At 38.1% G+C, this 24317-nt stretch overlaps 2 protein-coding genes across 12 annotated transcripts in view; one reads left to right on the top strand and one right to left on the bottom strand.

Annotated features, from left to right (window-relative positions):
- The first annotated feature begins 179 nt into the window (after positions 1-179).
- On the top strand, positions 180-7498 carry LOC139954134 (coiled-coil domain-containing protein 77-like). Of its 3 annotated transcripts, XR_011788053.1 has the most exons (11): positions 180-297; positions 1299-1615; positions 2146-2309; positions 2885-3006; positions 3520-3621; positions 3931-4177; positions 4837-5056; positions 5454-5579; positions 6014-6166; positions 6774-6986; positions 7040-7498. XR_011788053.1 is itself a non-coding variant. In XM_071953808.1 (10 exons), the coding sequence occupies exons 2-10, from the start codon at positions 1385-1387 to the stop codon at positions 6918-6920; spliced, it is 1512 nt and encodes a 503-aa protein (XP_071809909.1). In that variant the 5' UTR covers positions 180-297; positions 1299-1384; the 3' UTR covers positions 6921-7498. The 3 variants fall into 3 exon arrangements, 2 of the variants coding, with proteins under 2 accessions (XP_071809909.1, XP_071809910.1); XM_071953808.1 differs by having other exon boundaries at positions 6774-7498; XM_071953809.1 differs by having other exon boundaries at positions 1338-1615; positions 6774-7498.
- Positions 7499-7804: 306 nt separating this feature from the next.
- LOC139954402 (uncharacterized) overlaps positions 7805-24317 on the bottom strand; it is a 130299-nt gene continuing 113786 nt past the window's right edge. For 7 of the 9 annotated variants that reach the window (XM_071954181.1, XM_071954180.1, XM_071954187.1 and 4 more), the window contains 9 exons: positions 24092-24266; positions 23382-23521; positions 22499-22618; positions 21522-21618; positions 20881-21033; positions 18486-18557; positions 15696-15896; positions 15217-15263; positions 7805-13116 (listed from right to left, as the gene is read on the bottom strand). In XM_071954181.1, coding sequence (XP_071810282.1) covers positions 12973-13116; positions 15217-15263; positions 15696-15896; positions 18486-18557; positions 20881-21033; positions 21522-21618; positions 22499-22618; positions 23382-23521; positions 24092-24266 — 1149 coding nt within the window. In that variant the 3' untranslated portion in view covers positions 7805-12972. Of the gene's footprint in view, positions 13117-15216; positions 15264-15695; positions 15897-18485; positions 18558-19353; positions 19387-20880; positions 21034-21521; positions 21619-22498; positions 22619-23381; positions 23522-24091; positions 24267-24317 lie in introns of all 9 variants that reach the window. The other 2 variants (XM_071954182.1, XM_071954183.1) reach the window with 2 other exon arrangements.

The following is a 24317-nucleotide window of genomic DNA, read 5'->3' on the forward strand; positions in this document are numbered from 1 at the left end:
TAGTATATTCTGCTTAACAGCTTTAAGAAATTGGGCAAATTGTAATAAACAAACAAACATTACAAACAACCAAACACCTCCAACACCCCCCCCCCAAAAAAAAAACACCCACACAAATTCATCCCCCTGTACTGCATGTGTTCTAAGGTAGGTAAGAGCTGTAAGAGCGAGAGAGGGCGCTAAATTTGAAAATTATTTTATTCGCAAAATTGTTGACGATCGTCCATAATTTAATATCAAAGTGTTTGAAGAAATTGAACATCTGCTGCTGCTGTCTATCGTCAGTCTAAATTGAAGGTTGGTAGGTATTTTTTTCATTTACTTCGGCCACTTCGAAAACTTAAGCTAGTGGGCTCGACTTTTTGACAATTTGAAGCGAACTACCGATGAGCTGCCGTTAAAAAATTAAATAATAAATTACTCAAAAAATCCAATCCAACTCTACTATCATCCTACGTAGGCTACTAGCTAGACTAGACCCAGTAACTGGGGCGCTGTACTCCTTTTCAACAATTTTTGACTTTATCTGTCGTATAGCTAGTACGACAGATAAAGTCAAAAATTGTTGAAAAGGAGTACAGCGCCCCAGTTACTGGGTCTATAGCTAGACTACAATTACAAACAAACTAACCAACAAGAAAAAGTAATGTAATTGTAACACTGCCCAGTCACTGTCAGTGACTGTCAGTAGACAAAATAGTTTTATACATGACCCACGGCCACAGTGTATTAATTATATCAATATTTTTATAGGCAACTGTCTTCTTAACTTAATAAAGGTTTATTATTGATTTATCATAGAGCAAGGAATTCAATTAGGAACGAGCTCTTCGTTCCTTACTTAAAAACCAATGTCTGACTGTTGTAGACCCAAAATATTTACTGTTTACAATTATTGTAAAGTGGTCATCAAATTCAAAAGGAACACAGTAACACACCACAGTCCAACATACCGAGAATCAGATACAGTACATTGTAGCACCTAACACTAGACAGCTGTCCTTAGCTGTCGCTTTGTATCGTAAATTGGGTGTCATCCCTGGCTACGTAAAACAAGGCAGTTAACAGTTTAATTGTGTATTATATGAATTCTGACTGGCACCTCAAACAAAGATATTGACAAAAAAGTGAGATCGCCAACATAGAACATAGCCTCATCATAGGGCTAGAAAACTCGCAGTTGGGAGAGCGCCTGTGCATTATTCCGGAGGTCATCGGTTCATTTTCTCTATTCAACCCCAAGCCAAAAAGTAAATGAAAATACTGTATGCTTTACAAACTCAATTCTATTTTTATAGGCCCTAACAGCTGGTGAACTGAGTTTAGTTTTTCGACAGAAAAAAAAAGCAACCATCACCCGAGAAGTACAGTAACGTCGCTCAGCATGACGGCGGAGCGATCTGGACACGTTTCCTTCAAAGTCCAAGATGACGAAATCAATGACGAAGATGAAGATGTCGCCATGGATATACCATCGGTGAATAAGCGACTTGGACAGCTGCGTCCATCCAGAGAACTTTTGGAGTATTATCGGAAGAAGATAGCTGAGTTTGATGGGGAGCACGAAGACATGCTGAGTAGACTTGAACAGTACAAGATGACCTATGAACAGCAGGTAATAATAGTTATACTAGGTTGTTATAAAGCGCTTAATCCAGCAAGGTATGTGGAGAGCTATGGTTTGAAGTATGAGACGTGTGTATTGCTTTAAAAATGGGTTTGGGTACTTTTCGTAACACAACACAATGTCCACAGATTTACATTAAACTAACACAGATTGAAGATAATGATTGTAGAAAGCCTCCCATAAAATATTACTTGCTGAGTGAAGTGCTGTAGTTTTTGAGAAATGAGTGAAATAATGTCAAAACAATTTCTTTTCTCAGTTTAAGGATGTATGGAATTTACCAATCATTGAGTGAGCCGATAATCATCATATCAAGATCAAGACCAGGAACTTAGTAGAGGATACCACAGAAAGCACAGGGCAGTCGGGCACCTTGGCAATTGCTCTGGGTGCTGTGGGTTATTTTGAGGCCAGTTGTCCATCACTTTTAGAGTCAAAATGAACACAGAGCAATTGACTCCCAAAAAGGTGGAGATGGAGACCCCTATTGTTCAATGTTTTTGTTTCTTCCACCACAGCACAAGTTGGAGTGGGAACTAAGACAGCGTGAAGAAGAGATTGCCGAGTTACAGAAGGCCCTGAGTGATATGCAAGTGTACCTCTTCCAAGAGAGGGACCACGTCCTCAGACTCTTTGCTGAGAACGACCGACTCAAGATACAGGAACTTGAGGACAGAAAGAGGTGAGTACATGCGGGAGGGTAGGTTGTTTTGATTTTGACAAAGGGGTAAGGTTTAGGTTATGATGGTAACCATCCGAGGCCCAATTTCATGGCTCTGCTTACCGTAAGCAAAGAATCACTGCTAATAACAGAAGTATAGCCAGCTGACGTCACACATCGAGGCTTGTGAATTACGCCAGAGATTTTTGCCTCAAGCCTAGGTTAAATCCCTGTCCATAATCGCCTTTCACCTACATTGATTTCATATGGAGATACGTAGTCAATTCCTATAACAACATAACATGCAATATAGGTCTGCTGAAATCAAGTACTTGTCTTTATCCTGAGGATAAAGAGGGGGACCAGTCTAACCGAAGCAGGGAATTCAGTGCGTACATCAAGAGTAATTCAATGGTTAGCATGGACATTTTACTTGGGCTCTTGCGTACTCCACTTTACTAGGCAATACTTACAACAAATTCTACATTATTGCAGTTATCATCATAAACCATGAAGTGTTTATTTCCCACTAAATAAATCATATATTTATAATTGTTTATTATCCCCCTTCTCTGACTTTTGCCGCCCTTTCTCAGAATCCAGCATCTGCTGTCACTGTCCAGCCCAGCCGGTCCTGAGGTAACCTACTTCCATAAAGAGCCTCCTGCAAGAGCCATTGTCAAACAGAAACACCCACAGAAGAGATACCCAAACACAGGTCAAAAAACCTTACCACAACTTGTCGTTCTTTTCTGTACTTGGTCTGAGTGGCCCAAAGAAATCATCAAGGCAGCTGCCAAGTGGCTCGCTGATCTTGATGTAAAATTGTTTAAAGGGTTTCGATACTTTTTGTAACACAAGACAGAATGTCCACAGATTGATGTTATACTTACACTGTTTGAAGGTAATAGTAGTAGAAAGCTTGCTTCAAAATATTATTGGCTGAGGTGGTGCAGTTTTTGAGAAATTACTGAGCAATGTCACGATAATATTTTTCGTCTCAGGAGACAACACTTATTTTAGCATGTACAATGTATAAATACCAATAGTGGTATTTAAACACCATTATTTTTAAAGAAACGGTTCCGCAATGCATTCATACAGTTACTCTTGCAACAGTGCACTGTGAAGTAAGTATCTTTATTTTAAACTAACTTCATCTCATTCCTTCCAAGAGAAACCAGGAGATATGCGTTTTAATTTTTATTTTTTTCTGCTTTGTTTTCATCAGACAATGAAAAATTGGGTTTAAAAGCTGAAGTGCCCCTCAGGCCTCAGGGCAACAGGACGAGGAGAGAGGCCCAGAATAGGTTAGCTGCTAAGTCGACCACAGGTAAATATTTCAGGGGCAGGTTGTTGTGCCTGCCCTCATTAAAATATTCTTGGCCCAATTTCATAAAGCTGCTCATCGGTAAGCGTTGTGCTTACCGTAGCAGACAAAATAAGCACAAAGATAGGCATAAACGTATTTCACCATGATTTATCAAGTTAGCAAAAAAAATTTCTAGGCACACATACAGGATTAATTGTAGCGTTTTGTGAAATCCGCTGCAGGGGTACTTTTGTTGGAAACGCTTTGACCTGCCCTTCGAGTGGATAAGGCACTTTATAAAAGCGGACTATTATTATTATTTTCATATAGCTAAACAGCGTCCGTACAGTGCAAAACCAAAAGCTGTCCTTTCGGACGCCACAAACAACACCGATCATCAGGCAGATGCAGAGATCCTGATGCTACAGATAGAAGCCTTACAGTCCCAGATGAAGGAGCAAACGGAGGCAGCTAGAGAGCAGACGGAATCATTGATGGAGGATCGGAGAGTTCGCATCGAAGAGATGCAGACGATCATCGAGAGGGATCGCAGCAAGATACAGTCCCTCAATGAAAAGTAAGTCCCAACAACTCAAAGATCTTGACTCAAAATAGATGTGAAATTTCAGCAAGATTCAGTCCTTAAATAAAAGTCAATCCCAACAACTCGGAAATCTTGACACAAAATAGATGTGAAATTTCAGTAAGGAACAGTCCCTCAAAGAAAAGTCAGTCCAAACAACTCAAAGATCTTGACTCAAAATAGATGTGAAATTTCAGCATGATTCAGTCATTAAATAAACCTCAGTTCCAACCGTAGCGGTTAAGAGCACCAGATTCAAACTCTGGTGTTTCTGATCAGCAGAGTGTGGGTTCAAGTCCCAGTTGTGAAACCTCTGTCCTTAAGCAGACACTTAATATCATGCCTCATCCTTCGGAAGGGATTTAAAGCCGTTGGTCCTGTGTGTTGTGTAACACACGTAAAAGAACCAAGTGCACTTATCAAAAAGAGAAGGGGTTCACCCCGGTGTTCTTGGTTTGATTGGCAGCATATTGTGCCACTGTAAACCATTACATGGTGCTATAAACAATTTGGTCTCATAATTCAGATGTAGTCCCACACTGTATGGTACAGTGCAGGAATGTCACTGAGTGAAGGATATGCGCCCTATATAAGAAACCACTATTATTACTTTTACTATTATTTTAAAAGAAAGTATACGATTGCCTTCCTAGATTACACCGCACACAACAGATGTTATACGACAGCACCAAAGACTACTTGGAGCTAAAGTATGAAGGGCGGTCTCACGAGAGAGGATGGATGGCCGAGAAGGACCATCTACTCCAAGAACTTGACCACTGTAAGGAGCAGCTGAACGTCTCCAAAGACGATGTCCTGGTCATCTCGGATCATGTCGTGGAGCAGCACCAGACGCAGAACATGGAAATAGAGGTACAGTTTACAGCCAAGAGTGCTTTAAAGGGTTTGGGTACTTATTGTATGACAAAAAAACACAATGTCCACAGGTGTACATCTACATTAAACTTGCACAGTTTGAAGATAATGAAGGTAGAAAGCTTCCCTTACAATAACACTTGCTAAGGTGCTGTAGTTTTTGAGAAATGATTAAAACAATGTGACAAAAATAATGTTCATCTCAGTCAGGAGACCTCCCTGAAAACATTGCTCCGTGATTTTCACTTTTTTTTTCTTAAAAAGTTGACATCTAATGAAGTTGAAAGTTCTACAGGTAAGTAAGATCACATCTTCAATCACATTGAGTAGGGTTTTATGTCACGGCCAACATCGTTTTAATTAAATGAGTTTTACTTTGGTTGTTTCTCACCAGTCATTAGAGAACCAGGTACAGCAGGCTCAGAAGCTAGCGGACATGTATCGTGAGCAGGTAATCGGACTTGAGGATGAACTGGCACGCATCAGAGAGAGAGATGACGTCAGTAAAGACGCTTACAAGGTGGGTAACAACACTGAGCAAGTTCGGCTGTTAACTTTTAGTCAAGCAGTCAAGGCGGCCGCTACCCATGCTTTGAATATTAAACACTTAATGGAATCAGATTGATGTGTCATGCTGTAATTATTATGTCGTCATCTCGATTCAAAGACTGTAAGCACACCAGTGGCAGAATTGTTATCGTCAACAGTGATGCTAATAGATGTTAAATTTGCATCACAGTCAAAGAATATCAATTGGTATTACCCTAACTGAGTTCTGTGAAAAAAATCACAGGCATTTTGCAAGAGTGGGATTTGAACCCAAAACTTTTGCTTTTCTGGAGCTACTAACTAGACCACCAAGAGATTGCTCGGTAGCTAGAACCGGGACCAGCTTGGATGAGAATATTTTTTGGTTTTTACTCATACACCGATGTTGTACATTATCATTAACAGGACAAGGTTGCCAAGCTTGCCAAGCGACTTCACCTGATGAACCAACGGTATGAGGCGCTGGAGAAGAGACGCAATCTGGAGATTGAAGGCTTCAAGAACGATACTCGAATCCTTAGGACTCGTCTCAAGGAAGTGGAAAAGCAACTTTACAAGGTACGCATTCGGTTGATAATCAACAAGGAAAAAAAAAAAACCTTTCATATACAAATGTGTAATTGTTGTTGCCATGTGGCTTTGTGCACAGTATTACTTTCGTAAAGCTGTGTGAAAAAAAAAAAACTTTGCTTGAAAATTTGTCTAGCTCAGAAAATATATTATATAAGTGTCGTGGCCGAGCTGTCTACAAGTAGTTCACTGGACCCAAGACCTGGTGTTGTTAGCCGCTAACTGTGGGTTCGATACCCGGTCAAACCATTATTTGCTCTTTTTGCTTTGTGAAAAGTTGGGAAGGTAGTGCATTCTGCTCCACCAGCCTGGCCCCTACTGGATGATACCTATGCCTACATCCTTATGGACTGTGAAGCAGGTAGCCCTGTTTCAGCCCCAGGAGTAGGTGGCATGTGTGCCCCTGGTGGCAGTTGATTTGGGCTAATGTAGCCCTCGCTGTGAAGTGGCTATCTGGCCTTGCGTGGTTTCTCATTAAAAAAAATATATAAACTGAATCCAGAATGGTATTTGGACTGGTAACCTATTTCTGCTAAGCAAGACTGGTTACCTCAGAGGAAAAACAGTCACTTGTCACTTGTTTTTTTTTCTTCAGGTAACTGTCGGCGTGGGAGAAGATGGCGACATGTTCATGCTTCATGACGTTCATCAGACGACCAAACGATCAAAGAAAATGCAGAGCGAACTTCACCAACTTAAGGCCCTCATATACGGCATGGAAACAGACCTTAGACACTTGTGATGACCCCTGCACATAAACACTGCCCTCTAGTGGTGAACAAAAGACCAATCTAAAGAGTCTGGCCAGGCCAGTTTAAACTGTTCCCACCTTGACACCCAATGCTTTGTTTATTGGATGAGGAGAGTCCTTCCTTTCGAAAGCAAACAGAGCCTAATTTCATGTCTGCGCTTACGGCCAATTGATTCACTTGCTTACAGAGCACTGCAAGCACAGAAATGGGTTTTCAAACGCCGTCATGTGAAATACATTTGTACAGGATTGGCACTAAACAGCATGATAACGAGAGATTTCTTAAACATGCCTTGAAATAACCATAAGCACCCATAGCAATGCCCTTTTCAAAGTTCCAATACAACTTACATTTTCAATACAGAAGTGCCCCTTATCAGAGGGAAATTGATGTGCCCCCATCTGATGACTTGGCTCTCACATGCACAAGGGCTGCTTTGGTATAAAAAAGGCCAAGGAAGTTGTTTTATCCATCTTTAAACAAAATACATGAATCATTTTGATGTAGTTTAGACATGCTTGCTTATGAAATTTTGTAATAAGTTTTTACACCTGAGGGTATTTCAAAATTGCATTAAAAAAAGAAAAACGTTTTGTAAATAAAATAAAATGTAGTTTTTATAAACCAATTCAAATCTTTTCTTGTACTTTTTACCATGTCTTTTTTGTACATAACAATAACCATGATTATCGAAGATGTTAATCAAGATGTTAAGCTTCGCATTGTGTGAAAAGTAAGACGAAACTACTAAGAAAGAACCTATCAATCCACTTCCATTTGGTTTAGGGTGCTAAGATATTTAGCTTCAGATTTTGACGACCTACAAGACCTACAAAAAAAAAGACACACTGCCACAAAGCAATATTATGTAACTCTCTTTCTGTGTTATTCCACGCCGAGTCCAATGAACATTACATACTAGTTTTAGATACATACATAAATCTTATATAACATGCACTCTGTTGGGAACGGACAGCCCCCATCATGTGTCGACACCAATTGTACAATACTAAACAATCACTCTGCTACCTGGCAACTTGGGTTGATCGTCTCAACCCTAGCATTTTGTCAAGGCCCTTCGTGGCGTCAGCAGCAAAGCGACTGGAACAGTCGCTTTGGATCGCAGCTCTCCAAGCCACGAAAGCCTTAACAAAAGGCCATCTCAACCCCAGCTCACCCTCAACATAAGAGCTACTGATACAAAACTGTAAAATGAATGCTGTACATTAGTCTGGCCCCAGGGCCCACATTGTGACACTGGTGACCCTATCATACATGAGTCCTCATTCAAAGGGTTAGCACCAAACCATGGGGCCAATACTTGAGGCTTTTGGCCATTAGCCTTTTTGAGGTATGGCGGACACTATAGTAGTGCACTGTTTGGTTTGGGTGTGATACAGACAAATTTCCCTAAAACCTATAAGTGTTGTGTCCACCATTTCTCAAAATGGTTTTCTGAACTAGTGGAAATAAAATGGCAACCCCGATGATGGATGCTTAAACAAAGTGCAGAATTTCTGCTACTCTTAATGTGTCCAAATGCTTTTACACTTTCAACCCAAAAGCGTGTGCTAATGTACACTGAACAGTGCATGCGTAACAATGATATATCAAAATGTGTCAGAATTTGAGAATTTTTTTAATTCTTCATAAAATAGGTCTATAAACAGAGTGACAAAAGTTATTATTACAAATTACCGCTTTTTTACCATCCCTGGGGAAACCAACACAAAAACTTCCCTTAATGCAAATAGAAAATATCGTCTCATGTCTTCTCCACACACTGTTTTGTTTTATTTATTAAATTGTCACAATTTTTCTGAAATAAATGGTGCTAAAAAGTTGGCAAGTAATATTCTTTGGGATTCTTCACTCCTCTTCCAACTCTAGCGTGTAGTTGGTGTGGAAGACAGGGTGGAATAGAAATGCACAAAACACGCCTTGCATGAACTACATGCTCCTTACACACATACCACCATGAAATTGCAAACCAAAATATCTAGATACAAATTAACTAGTGTGTTTTATGTACAAATTGCTTTGGCTGCATATCTTCAGAGACGCTTTTGCAAAAAAAGCGACCTCAAATTTATATTTTACACAGTTTTGTTTTTAAGTTACAGGGTGTTGCATTTATACTACAGACAACAAGTCATTTTTACTGGAAAGCAGTTTTGCCAGGGTGAACTTTCAAATCTCTTCAAACAATACAATGTTTGCCAAAACTTTCTTATAACATTTTTTCATAGTTTGCTATGTATAATATTAAAATATTTTAGAAGTATTTTGGGTATTTTAATTTTATTTGTATATTTTTATAGTCTGTACAAGGGATGTAAGGACTTAAAATGGCTTCTGTGTAATAGTATAGTTTAAGAGAGGGTTATCTATGTAGTATACATTATACATCGGTGAATCTTAATGATGAGATATCAACAAATCCAGTCACATCAACTTAATCTTCATGACAATTTAATCTTCATGACAATTTGGCTGGTAACCTGTTCCTGCATAGCAAGTTTTTTTATGTGCAAATCCGAGTTTATCCTGTTTCTGCATTTCACTTTATACTTCAAACCACACTAACCCAACGATTGAGCATGACTAATTTTGTCTTAACATATTGACCAAATCAACTACCTTTATTATATACCAGACCAGGAATTACGCACAGGTCACAAGGCCATGGCCTACGTTGCCCTGGTGTTGGCCTTGGTGCCCTTCAAAAGTTTCCCATTGACTTTAACACATTTAAAATGAAATTCCAGGCCTGATATACTGGGGCCAGTTTCAAGGGGGCTGTAAAGCACATAAATTTGCTTAGCTTAGAAAGGGTTGCTTAGAAAACACAGGGGAACCAACCAAATTGCCATAGTGTTGTATACTGTTTAACTGGTTCCTGGCTACACTCATAAGCAAACCAAGCGAAGTGGCTAAACATTTTTAATGCTAAATCTCTATCATATTGGGCTTGTTACATGTGTGTGGTAGACAAACTCATTTTTATTCAGAGGGAAGTTATTACTGACAATAGCTGGCAAGTTTTCTTATTCACAAAATAAGTTACGTCGTGTAAAACCCAGGAACTTCTTTGCAAAACTCAAACCTGGGTTTTTGCTGGAATCCGTATCCTGGTCGAGCCTGGTTTTGATGGCCAAATCAACCATTGATTGTTGTCTAAATTTATGAGGTGTTTAACTACGAACAAAATCCACAGAAACCATTTTATCTTCACGACAAACTTAGCGCGCAACTTAAAAAGCGCAAATCTGTTACAACAGCGCAAATTGCTCAGTGTGACACCGACCGTGCATGGGGTTATTATCACACTGTTGTTGCCATAAGCTATTGCAGAAGAATTGTGAGCACCATATTTCATATGGAGAAGTGCATGCCCTTTTAAACTACCTAACAATATCAAAACCAAATAGTGCACTAATTTTAAATCAAGTTCCCAAGTGCCTTCCATCATGCCCATTTCAGCTCACAGACCACTACCTCAATTATGTCCTTTAACCAAATAGTTTTCAAATTTCTGTTTTTGAAAGCTCTTCAAATTCCCCCCTCTTTTTTTTAATTTAAAAATTGCACAAATTCTTTTCTGAAAAATGTAAATGAAACAAAAAGATAAAATAATAAAATAATAGGATTTAAATGTTTTTTCTTTTAATAATTTTGTTCATATATACAGTTGCATAGCTTTATGATGAACCAAAGTTTTCTTCTTCTGTTTTCAAAATTCCAAAATTAATAAAATTAAACGAAAAATGAGCAAGAAATATTCACAAATTTTATACCAGTTGGCAAATAATAATAATAATCTAAATACCCTTATTTATAATTCTATGAAGACCACTTTCTTTTTGTTACAAAAGAATCTTTTTAATATTTTTAACTTATAGAACCATGTTCAGTGAAATTATATACCCCTTACACGTATTTCACACATCTTCTTTGATATTTAAGATCATTTTATGATCCATTTAACACATCAAATGCTGCGCCAAACTAAATGTGTGAAGCATCCGCAGCCAAATGTGAAGACAAATGTGAAAACATGTAGAAACTATAAACTATTGAATCATTTGTACAGTATGACAGTTTCTTCTATAAAAGATAAGAAAAAGGGACTAATTATAATACATTTGTCGGACTAATTATAATACATGTAGTATAATAAATATTCGCAATCACAGCAAACATTCCACAGAGTGGGCTAGTTAGACCACTACAGGAGAAACGTACAAAGGGAATCTTTAAAGCTCGGCCACAATTGCAAATAATTATTGTACCGAAGAGGGAAACCTTCAATGAGAAAGAAAAATGGCTTCAACTTTTTTCTTTGACAAATTTGTTTGGCAGGTTCAGTTTGTAGCAAGGAGCTTACACTGTGGCAACTTGTCCTCGCTTTTTCATTACTTTTGCTTCAACAGCAGAAAACAAAATAGTGCACAAAACTTGACTTGACAAAAAAATGGCACTGATACAAAAAACACAAGTTGAATCTCAGACCACATTGTGGCTAACCAATGTACATTATGTTACCAAGAATAACGTGGTGTGAGTTGATGTTGGGGAAGAAGTCTTAAACTGTGCCTTTAAGAACCAATTCTAACATAAAACAAATCAGAAAGTTACAACTAACTCTGTTATATGGTCAGTACTACAAGAGACTTATTACATTATTATTCACAAATTTGTGAGGAAACGGTGAAAAAAAATACCCATTATTCTGGACATAATGGCCGGCAACCCAATATCTTGAGCATCTTATGTACTTCATGCTTAGAAAGTAACTGTGCTTAGCAGAGTACGTAGCTGTGCTTAGCAGAGTACGTAACTGTGCTTAGCAGAGTACGTAACTGTGCTTTTTAGCAGAGTACGTAACTGTGCTTAACAGAGTACGTAACTGTGCTTAACAGAGTACGTAACTGTGCTTAGCAAAGTACATGTACAATGGAACTGGCTCTCGGTGAGTGTAGAAAGTAAATCACATGATGCGTTCAATAACTGAAGAACCAACGTATTTAAAAATGTCAAAGATGATCCTCCAAGAGCAGGTGCTGAGGAGAGCTTGAATTTATGCAAAGCGCCCTCTTGTGGTGAGTGTTGTGATCCAACCAGGCAGCAAAAGCACCATGTGGTTTAGCCTGCTGACGTCACACTTCGAGGCTCGTGAATAACACCAGAGACCGGCATCAAAAAACGACATGTAGTTTAACCTTTGACCTCAGTCATTTCACATAGAGATACGCAGTCAAATTCTATTGCGGACTTGACAGTAATGTACTGTTTGGGCAGCTAGTTTGGTCATGTCACTGCACGTTTATCAACATGATATCATTGTATCCAATGGAATCACTGGATCTAGCGGTGGGGACCTGTCTTTATTCTTGCGGATAAAGACAGGGGCCCAGTCTACATGTGGTTATGTTTTACTTCATATCCCCTACAGTACAAGTTGAGCCAGTGCCCATCCACATTACAATACAATGTACATGTACATAATCATATATGTACATTATATCTGTCCATGTCCCAGCTGAGCAAAATTTGAACAACTGCGCCCTCGTGTGGCTGTTATAAGAGTCGGAGTCACCAGAATCACAGTTTAATTACAGGTATTTTTAATTTCCTCAAAATGATCTCTGTCTGCCGCCATCTAGTGGCAAGGTGAAGCCCATCAGTGACAACGGAAACGCTGCTTGCATATTGCGTGCATGTTAATCAAACAACACATTTCGTTTACAGGGTCTATTGCCGTGACGGAAGTAATTAACAGCGTTAAAAAATGGTGCACTTTGAGGGGTGCTCCCCCTAAAAAAAAACACCCACTCCTCTATTCTTGATGCATAGACCCAAAGTGTTGGTTTCTCTGTGCGTCTTTCACACGATTGTCAAAATAACACAGCTCATTTACAAGGTCCATTGCCTTGGTGGAAGTAGTTAAAAGCGTTCACTCAGAGGGGTGCTCCCCCTAAAAAAAACATTATGCATAGACCCAGAGTGATGGTCTTTCACACGAGTGTGGAAAAGGAGTCATCATGACTCTGCTGGCTCGTTGCCTGCTGCACTGAGATCGAGGGTGGGCTGGATGACTTTGTTGCGGGCGCTGAAGACGCTTGTGAGGGGGCTGCCGTTTCTGTTTTTTCTTGGGAGGGGCATTGTGGCGTTGATATCCAGGGTCTGATGGAAGAGATAAGAGATATTAACGATAATTTTAAAATCTTCATCAATCACAGTTTTTCTATACCAAACTGAATTTAATAATAATTATAATGCGCCATCTATCTAGTGTACAAGGCGTACAATCTAGTGTCCTATTCCTAGGCGCAGACAAAAATAAAATAAAATAACCAACAACAAAAACGTTGAAATTAAAAGAAATAGAGACAGAAACAACTTTAGTATTTGAGAAATAAAACAAATGAAATATAAATGACTCATACATTCTACACCTACTCATAGGTGTTTACTACTTATTACACATAAACTAACGAAAACAATAAAACTACTTGATATTAGGTTGATTAACTTAGTTAAAGACATCATACCACTAGATACGTCCTAAGAATGATAATAAAATAAAATAAATTATGGCAAATTTGTTTGCCAGAACATGGAAAGATTGGGATTATTTCCAAGGAGCTTTCTTCAGAATCAGGGAGAGTTGGCAGTTCTTCTATATTGGTTAACTATGTGAGACCCCAAAACATGGCGGACAGAGCAGATCCTGACACACATGCATGAGTATTTAGAAAGAGTACAGGAATTTGCTAAAATCGTTGGAATAGAAAACTTCAAGGGCAATACACTGAGGAAACTAATACATGCATGAAGAGTAAGAAAACAGGAGTCCAAGTACATGTAGGATTAGACGGACAGTTACTATGTGGATAAACGAAAGAGACTCATCGCAGTTATTCGGAAGAGGAAAATTTCCTTGTGACTACACAGGTTGCATTTCATGTGTCAAATTAAAAGAAAGACATGACAGTTTAATGCACGCACTATAAGTACTGGTGTAAAAGACACATTGGACGTCACAAATCACAAACATGGCAAGGATTAAACACACATTCAGAGATAAAGGTTACAAAGGTTCATGAAGAAAACACTACAAGGTATTTTTATTTGCAAAATTCAACAGTTGTGAACAGAACTCCTTAGGAGTCATTGAATGATGCCAAACCAGGGCGGCAACCTTATCTAAAGAGCCAATCACATCATGAGGCAACTCATTATTTTATGAATATGCATCAGATACATATAGATCTCTTCATCAAAATTGGTCGTTTTTCATATGTATGATCAACAGATGTATTTGTGGTCTACATGATGGGAGGGAAGTGGGAGCCCCGACCCCAAACTACCCGTTGACGGTTTACTACTACTAGCTACTACCAGACAGTTACAGTCATCATGAGAACCATGCATTTAAAACGGAGACAGCTTCAACTCACACAGCCACAATGCGTGTGACGGCCCACTATACGACGGGATATGAATAAAGGTTGTGTGCAAAGAGGGGGGAAAAAGACACAATGTGCTTTACATCAATCTCTCAAGAAATCCAGCAAAGATTTGTCTGCTTAGTGTTTCATCGCAACTGGTTTCAGGTGTTTAAGTTTGAAATCCTCTAACTCATGGTTATCAGCTTTCCAGTGAGGTGACCAACCATTTTAAACCTTTGCTAATGTTTGTGCATTGCGGGACAGAACATAACTCTGTACATTTGCATATTGTGTAGATGCATTTACACACACACAGCTTTGTTGCAGTCACTGTGAGGATATTCCAATGTTCAGTACACATAAGGGAAATCCTATTCTACAACACTGTAAATAAGACTGTGTGGACGTGTCAGCCCATAACACTGTGCGGACATGTGTTCGTCCACATAGTGTTGCAAGCAACTGCATTAATGATTATGTGGACCTCTTTTGTTCTCGATACAAGATAAAGCAGTGGTTGCCCATGCACAAAAATGGAGTTGCACATTCCAATAAGATGTGTATAGTAATGTAATAAGTGTCTCTATAAAATCAGTGCATGGTTTTGCATCGGATATAAAGAACATTAATTTGATTAATAAGAAAAACAATATTTCCCTCCATTCACATATCTTTTCACTCCCTTCAAACAATAGCATTAAAGGCTAATCAAGATCAAGACTTCCAGAGAGTTCAACCCTGAAAACTTTAAGAAAGTGACCTCCTCCAATGCCATGAAAGCTATGTAATATTAATGGCAATAAGAGTAAGAGGAAACTTGTTGTTTACGTACCACTCCACTGTCCAGAGAGCTCGCACTATTTCTGTGATTTTTCTTGGCTGTAAAAGGAAACAAATGTCAAACAATTAATCAAGGATCCGATAGCCTGGAGTAAATCTTAATACAAGAAAGAATAAGTAGAGAAGCAAAAATCCTGTGCCACAAAATTCATTCTTTTGTAATTCTCCTTTGCTACAGGTTTATAGAATTATAAAAATGTATTTGTTTCAAAACCCAGGTTCCTCAAAGCACATCACAACAACACAAGGAAGAACTTGCAATCTCAAGGTTGTGGGTTCGAATCCACCAAGCTAACCGCTGGTTCCACAATGACTAGAATAAGTATTGTTGTCTAGTTACTGAATTATAATTATTGACCGAATGTTTTTATAAGTAGGTTTGGAGAGCTTGGTGTTTACATCCCCTTGTGGGAGTTTGCAACGGGAAGATCATCAAAACAAACAAACAAACAAACAAATAAACAAACTTACAAGCTGCTTCCTTGAGATCCATCAGTGAGTTAGAAAGCGCACTTCTCTTCAAACTCCCGGTATCCGCGGCTTGAGGAGCCAGGGAATCCATACTGCCGCTAAGATTCTGCGTACTAGCAAAACTCTCCGTGTCGAGACCCAGCCCAGAGTCTGCTGTGCTTGCTTGGCTTTTACGGACAATCTTCTGTCTCTCCAGCTCGGCTGTTGGTCAGAAATAATCGTTAAAAAGTTTGTTAATAGTTGCTCAAAAAACTCTTCATGTTTTCTTTGATTTAATGTTTCCCTTGTTTTTATTGGATTTGTACTACATCTATCTACAGGGAAATCTCAGTGGTCTAGTTGGTATGACATTGCTCTAAAATTGCAAAGGTCATGGGTTTGAACCCAACAAGAGTAATATGCCTGTGATTTTTGTACACAGAGCTCGGAAAGTACTGAGTATGCAGTGCTAACACACATCGGTGTATATGGGTAAAATCAAAACAAAATTTCCCTTCTGTATAAACAGACAAAAACACAATTTTTCTAGCTAAAAACTAAACCAAAATACACAATATTTTTACAAATTATCTTAACGATAACGAAGTCACTTCTCAATTAGTGAAACATGAAATACAAAACTATTGTTAGAAACAATTACAACTTTTGGCAAGAGTATTATTGCTGTATTGTTTACCACTTTAATGGTTGGATATCAATCAAAGGGACAAAAAAGAATCATTAAAAGCAGTTACTCCAAAATATTAATTAGCTAAACGAGGACAAAGATTAATTCAGAGCAGGGTGAGTCCCATGCATAAGCTAGTGCATTGAGCTGATACATGTCAATTGCGGCTAATAGGCAACAAAATAAAACAAAATAAAAGAGAACAAGGTCAAAACAAAAAATAAAACTGATCAAAGTCACAAAAATCATACTGATAAAATGATTTTGTATTCTAATAATGATGATAGTGGAAAACATCACTTGAAATATTTCTGTCTGAAATGTCATATTTGATGCGAAATAAATAATCCAATTTCGTGTTTGGAGTTTATCGCTCAGTGAGCGTTTTATTCATTTTTATTTTGGCATCGATATCAGCAAAATGTGTAATCGGTTTTTCACTATTTTCTCGTGACCCAGATGGCCGATCTATCTCAAACTTCTACAGGTTTGTCAGTTTATTTATATGGTGGGTTACGTAAAGTGATTACACTGTCAGCAACTGTTTTGTTAGCAAAACAAATTCTGTAATGTTCCTTTAACACTCACCATCGACATTTGATATCTAAAAGTATTTAAGTGGTTATTTTTCTGCGTAATAAGGCGTTGAAGTGAAGCACGTCCTTAGCACCACCCTAAGCAACAGCTGTAGCCGCCAAATCAGATACGGCCTTACATTTTAGTAGAAAGTAATAATCCCATCCATTTAAATCATTAAAAACAACCCAGAACTTGACAGCACAATAGTCAGGCTCTTTGATGTAGAATGATAATCGGTTATAATGACTGCAGGTACGAGCAGGGAACTTTTCGAGGATGACATTAATCAGACGTTATTTTGTTTTTAACTTAACAACCTTTTTCTCAGGGTACCGACCTAAAAGAAGGCTACAGAAGCAGCCAGAAAAAGGAAACATACATAAAAGCTTGAGAAAGAAAGTAAACAAATAAAGTTGGCAAAATTTGAAAACATCCGCTATTCCATATGAAAAGAATACAACAAGAACAAAACATTAAAATACAAAGATTATAGCGACAGAGATTTTTTTGAAGAACTTAAGCATAAAAGTGTGAGAAAGAAAGAAAATAAACAAAGTTGCCAACATTTGAAAATAATATCTACTATTGCACATGAAAAGGATACAACAAGAAATAACAAACAAAATACAAAATAAGAGTGAGAGAAATTTCTTTTTAGAACTTCAACATTAAAAGTGCAGTACATCCAAAATAAGAATCATTGATGCATGCAGAGATAGTGGATGAAAAGATGCCATAAAAAGAGTCCATAAAATCAAACTTATTTGCTGGTGTTAAATTTACCAATTGGAAGGCTTTCGAACACTAGGTGGCAGCAGATGTATAACAAATTCCTGAATTCGTACCCTTAATTCTGGGTATGCGCACATTTCAAAGAACTAAGGATGTAAGCCTGGTTCATACTTCAAAGTGAATTTTGATGTTACATGGCTGTTTTTGCAGCAAATTTTTTGCAAGAGTTGAACACACCTCAACTGTTATGAATTTATCGTTGTAAATTTGTGACCTCAAAATTTGTATTGCATTCGCAGGAAGTATGAACCGGGCTTTACTTGCCAAATCTGCTGTTGCCCGACAATCCTGAAAAGTGTACCACTAATCCCCTACGCCATCTTGCAAAGTGGATTCCCAGTCTCAAGTTTTCATCCCTTCGGTAATAGCTAAGGTTAAGAGCTGCAGGCCCCGTTACAGCTCTAGAGGGAGTGTGTTTTATTTGGCGTTCAAAGTTCCTGTAAATAACCGTGCCGGTTGAGCAGTAAAGTGCATAGCAAATGATTTAGGGTATTAATCTTGTAATGTTTTCTGTTAGAAGCGTTTGAGAAGGACAATACTTCTTCATTAGCAAGGACGTCTTGTTATACCCAAAATAAAAAACCTGAATTTGTTTTCACTGATGGTGAACATAACTCTGATGCTTGTCCAAGGTAAAATTTGTTTTTCTATTGCTTAAGCAATGATGGTTTGTGATGACTGTATGAGCTCAGCTTTTTTGCCTTTTTAAAAATTTCAAAAAAGTTATATTATGAATTGATCAACTTGTTTACATTTGTACGGTTGAGTTGTGCACGTGCTCATTTGTTTCTTGTACTGTCGGTTGATCTTCAAAAGAGTGATGTCTGAAAAAGGACCATTACAAAATAAAAAATAATATTTTCATTCAAGTTGGACAGCAAGAAACCCTTTAATTACTTTACACACTCTGAAATCTATGTCCAGTGAATGAATGGCATAAGAATAATTCTTGGATTCAACAGACGACAGAAGGAATTTAAAATTGTCTATTATGAAAAACTTGAGTTTGTTTCAGCCGTTATAATGCCCTCCACCTAATTAATTATTCTGAGATTTTTGAGACTGGAGCGACAAAAGACTTCAGACATTGATAGGTGCACATCACAAAGCCAAGCATGCATAAAAGGAATGGTACGACATTGGTTTTCTGCAGGAGTCCATGCATTGAAACACTCCTAGTAAAGTGTTAAACATAATGCATACAGATGAAACAACTCCCTCACATACATTGTATGTCAAGAAAACATCACATAGATTCTCACATAAAGTATTATGTAGGGCCTATATATTTTCTTGTCCAAATCTCTTACTAATTGACTCATTAAGAGAGTTTACAAATCAAACTTGTTGATTTCTCTAAAGAATGAAATCAACAATTCAGACTGGACCATATCGTAGTAGTTCCAATTTTTCCTCACCAAGCAATCTTTGAGATCGCTTTCTATCCCCCCTTAATCACCAGAACTATACCACGTCCTTTTTTAACAGAAACACTGAATAATTTGTGTGCACAAACAACAATAACAACGACAAAAGAGAACCACAAGTTTCTCTCAACTCACGACACATCAGTATTGAACACAACCACCACGTTTTTGTTTTTGTCTGGCTCATACGTACCTTCCCACGGGCACATTTCCCTTGGGGGATAAACTAAAGAAGCATGACGATGAAGGGAAGGGGGGTAAAACAAATGCAAAATAACTCTTAATCATAATCAGGGAACTTTCTTCAAATCAAAGCAAGATGAGATGTGGATGCAGTCCGATGCATGTCCAACGCAGGCCTGTTTGCTTCGTTTTTGAAAGGGCAAGGGCACCAAGGCATTTCCTCCTTGGTAAAGGGCACCCTATGAGGAAATTGCAAATTTCTGGAGCAATTCAAGGGGCACCAAGGCAATGACCAGGGAGAATGGAGGCAATCGTAAAGTGTCAAGCCTGCTAACAAAATCATGCTGTGTAAACTAAAGTAACCGAGAGAGAAGTCAAGCACAAGAGCAGGTTTGCAGTCATACTGTGCATAGTCTATCAGCTGACATCAGTTGCAATAGAAACCCATCATGAAACACCCAGGATTTTAAATTATACAGCTAGATGAAGGCTTCAATCCTTCTTGTGATCACAAGCAAGAGACAGCTTATAAAGATAATAGAGAAAGATATTCAAGATTAAGACGTTTCTCGGACGCTTGAAGTGTTTGCCTTTACTTTTTTTCAGAGACTAGCTGAGAAAATTTAGTGACTAGTATGAGTTGTGCTGAACAGAATAAAGTGACCAACCAAACTACCAGGGCACATGTAGAACTTGTGACAGGTACATGTATCCTGCTCATTTCTGCTAAGCAGAAAATTGTTCAGCAATGTTTTCTGCTCAGCAGCAACACTAAGAAACTGGAGCTTGGTTTGATGTATTTTGGTGATATTGTAATTTAGTAGTAAGAAGACATGGAATGCTCAAATTAATTGAAAAGTAATGTGTTGAACCTTAATGACATCAAATTATGATGTTAGAAGAGGGTTTAACAGGCATGATATTTGGTCCTTTGAAGAAAGTAGGAATATTTTATTAAGTAAGGACTGACATACACGTAGTACAGGCTCAAATACACATTTCAGGCTAGCTAATCATAATCATTCAGATTTTTCCAAAGGCAAACAGAAATTGGGAAACAGACTTAAGTATGAAACATATCATGCCTGGATCTAAAGATACATGTACATGTAGGTTAGGAGTTCAGCATGCTAATGTGAACCAAGTTTTTAGTTTTTGACTGATGGTTACTTGAAATTAAAAGATGTGACAGATTTAGTACCAAGTCCAGTCAATGGTATGTGTCTACTATGTATCGTTAGCTGTTTGTGAACTAATCAAGCAGTTTTATTCTTAATTTCTTTAATTTAAGAAAACGATCCTGCACCACCACCATGGAAGGTTGCTATGCCTGGCTTACAGTAGATATACTATCACAGCACAATTCCACCTAAGAATGTTCACAGTGTACCATAAAAAGTTTTGGAAATTTGACTTGCAATTTCTCACTCCTACCCAAATATCAAATGCTGAAACAGGACAAGTTTGTTAAATTTTCTCCACTGCTCTTCTCTGATAATTTTATAAATTTTTAAAACAAGCTTTTTTTGATACTGACCTCCTATTCTGATGTCCTCCATCTCATTAACCTCTTGGACGGTCTCCCTCAGGTCGGCCACAAACCTAGCCTTCTCCTCCTGCGAGTTGGCGCAGAACGTGATCAGCGTTCGGTTGTTCATGGCGGCTACCAGTCTGATCCCGTGGGGATAATCTGCATGGATTCGAGAAGATATTGTCAAGGGGATTCCATCAGAATATGAACAAAACCCAAGAAAACAACAAACATGAGTATTAACAGTCATTTTTAAGGTGTTGTTCTCCACAATGTACACAGTGTAGGTAGGGAAAAAACATGCACCTCAATGTTGCCATTTAGAAATACATTAGGACTGAGTTCGGGCGGTGTGTTCTTGGCTAAGTGCGTTGTTCTCATGCCTGAACGATGAGATCACGACCCAGAAACAATGCACTCGGGACAAGATCACACACAACCTTTCAGCAGGGATCAGTCCAGAACAACACTGTACAAAATTGCGCTACATCATCATCGTTTGGGTGGAAGATACATGTACATGAACAGAAATGTGTTCTTGAGTATCTAAAGACACACCGCCCGAACTCATTCGTGAGCATTAGATGTCATACAACTCAATGGTTAAATGGGGGGGGGGGGGGGGGGGCTTTTTTCAAGGTACTTACGCTGAGAGGAGAAGTCTAAAACACAGGCCGCATGAAGAGGGAAGGCTTTCTTGAAGCCGTATATACTACCTGTCTTCTTCTTGTAGATTTTAGTTATCTAGAGAGAGAAAAAGAAAAGTTTATTAATTGCTTAATGGTGAGGTTAGCGTATATGAACAGGTTTTGATATAGTGTAAGTTTTTATGCGCATCAGTCGGTTCCTAGTAAGGCTTTAGTGTGACAAAGCCCAATACACTGACTGCTTTTTGGGGGGACTTGCATATACTTGAATAAATATACAAACATATGACAATACACACCATAAGAGTGTTTTTGAAGAGGTAAATTTGCATAGGAACTAACAAAATTATAGTGTTAAAAATACACACAATTAACATATTCTTGAAGAGTAAATTTGCATAAATAAATAACTCATACATGAAAATACACATCATGAACATATCATTGAAGATAAATAAGTTTGCATATACATTCATTAAACAGAAATACAAAATGTACACACCATGAGCATATCATTAAAGATGCATACAAATCATTTAAGATAACACAAATTAGGAAAAATACATATCGTTAAATATGAATAAATTTGGATTCATTCGTTAAAATTACATCAACAATGAAATATACACACCATGAGCACAATCAAAATACATTGTAAACACAAAAAGTACACACCAAGAGTATGTTGTTGAAGATAGATAATCTTGAATACATTCACTTAAATCAACATCAATATGAAAAAATACAAGAGCACATCGTTGAAGATGAATAAATTTGAATAATACTCATTAAAATTAACATCAATACAAAAAATACACACTAAGAGCAAATTGTTGAGGATGAACAAATTTGAGTATTCATCAAAATCGACAGCAATAAAAAGAGCACATCATTGAAGATGAAGGGAAAATACACTCCATAGGCATATCATTGAAGAAGAATAAATTTGCATACATTCATATACGAGCAACACATACCATGAGCATATCATTGAAGAGGAATACATGTCTTTGATGTTTCTTATCTTTCTTGGTTGGGTCGTAGACCTCTGATAGACTGCAGTCACGGACCAGACGCCGATGGGACTCTGCAAGTATCTATAGGAACATGGGTGGGAACGAGAGAATAATCAGTGGGGAATTAAGGCAGGACAAATTGGAAGTTAGGATCTGAGTCTTGTTTCTGTATCTTAGATGTAGGTAAATGAAACAAGGGAAAGGAGGATGGCTGAAATTGGACAGGAATGAGGACTTGTTTGGCCTTTTCTTATTAGAGGGAGGATAACGTAGGGATGAGAGGGCTGCAATAGGATGGGATGTAGATTAACATTTGTCTCTTAGGGTCATGTCACATGAGGCAGTTTACAGGCAACTAGCTAGTTACAGGCAATCTCAATGAAGAACAGGCATGTACATTCATAACAATATATTCTTGAGAAATTGTTAAAAATAATAATAATAATAATAACAATAGCGGCCATTCATAATGCGCCATGTCTGTCTTAAAGACAATCCTAGCACAGGAGAGATGCAAAAGCAAGTTGACAACGAGTTACAAAGATTTAAGCACAAAAAATTAGTTTTCAATTGAAGCTTGTAAACATGTAAGCACTGACTTGTCAGAGATGTAAACAGTTAATGGCCCGATGTTTCAACCCTATCTGAGTATTTCTTGAAGTCTGCATGTAGATGAGAAACTGAAGACATTGTTTGAACATTATTGTACATTATTTATGTACTGCCAAAGTGGTCTTGTGGGATGCCTCTCAGGAAGTTGCCTTCAAGTTGCTTGTAAAAATTGCCTTGTGTGTCAAGACCCTTATAATTAAAATTAAGATTTTAAATTTCATGAGGAACATACCGGTCGATTGCCGCTGATGTTTTGCTCCAACTTGAAGACGATACTAGTATGATCCTCTCCTGGTTGGAATGGATGCACCTGGATACGATTGTAAATACCCACTAGGAGATCATGATCTACGTCATGTCCATCATCGATACCTGCAATCATCAATCACAATCAAAACATCTTTATTAACATACATAAATTTTTGATCAGTTATGATATTTGGTCCTTGGAAAAAAGAAGTACATGTGTATAACCGGTATAACCCGACACGCTACAGGACACTGAGCTCACGTGCACATTTTTATGCACAAAGAACAACTTTCGTCCAATCAACTTTTCGACCCAAATGAGGGCAATTTTTGAGCGTATGATGTCACATGCAAGGGGTCTATTGAATACAAGGGCTGAATTAACATGTAGGCTCTAATGGACCTTTCATTTTCAGGCCTTATTAATAACACATTTTCTGAATATTCCAAGGTACAAACCAAAAACTGGTTTTTGCTAACAAAACAGTGTAAGCACTTTATGTAATTCACCATATACATCAACTGACAAACCTGTAGAAGTGTAAGATCAATCCGCCATCAGGGACACAAGAAAAACGTGAACAAGGCAAACACTATATGCCCCTTCGGCTTCGCCACGGGGCACAAAAACCGAGTAAACCTGTATGACATCGATTAAAAGTATCATTGTATTTGTTGTCCCTGATTTCTTACCACTGAGATTCCTGATGAATTCGTGGATCTTCATCCGCCTCTCCGTTTTCTGATTGGGGCTGTGGAGATCAGTGTTAAGCATGATGATTGCAAACGCCAAGATGAAGATAGTATCTGGTTTCCAGAACATCCTCGCTACATCACCATTGCAGATGCAGTAGCGCTGGGCAAAAGCCTGCCGTTGCAAAAAAAAGAAAGATGTGTTTTGTGAAATTTTTCTTCAGTA

The sequence above is a fragment of the Asterias amurensis genome, chromosome 2, assembly GCF_032118995.1.
Source record: "Asterias amurensis chromosome 2, ASM3211899v1".
NCBI classification, from domain to species: domain Eukaryota; kingdom Metazoa; phylum Echinodermata; class Asteroidea; order Forcipulatida; family Asteriidae; genus Asterias; species Asterias amurensis.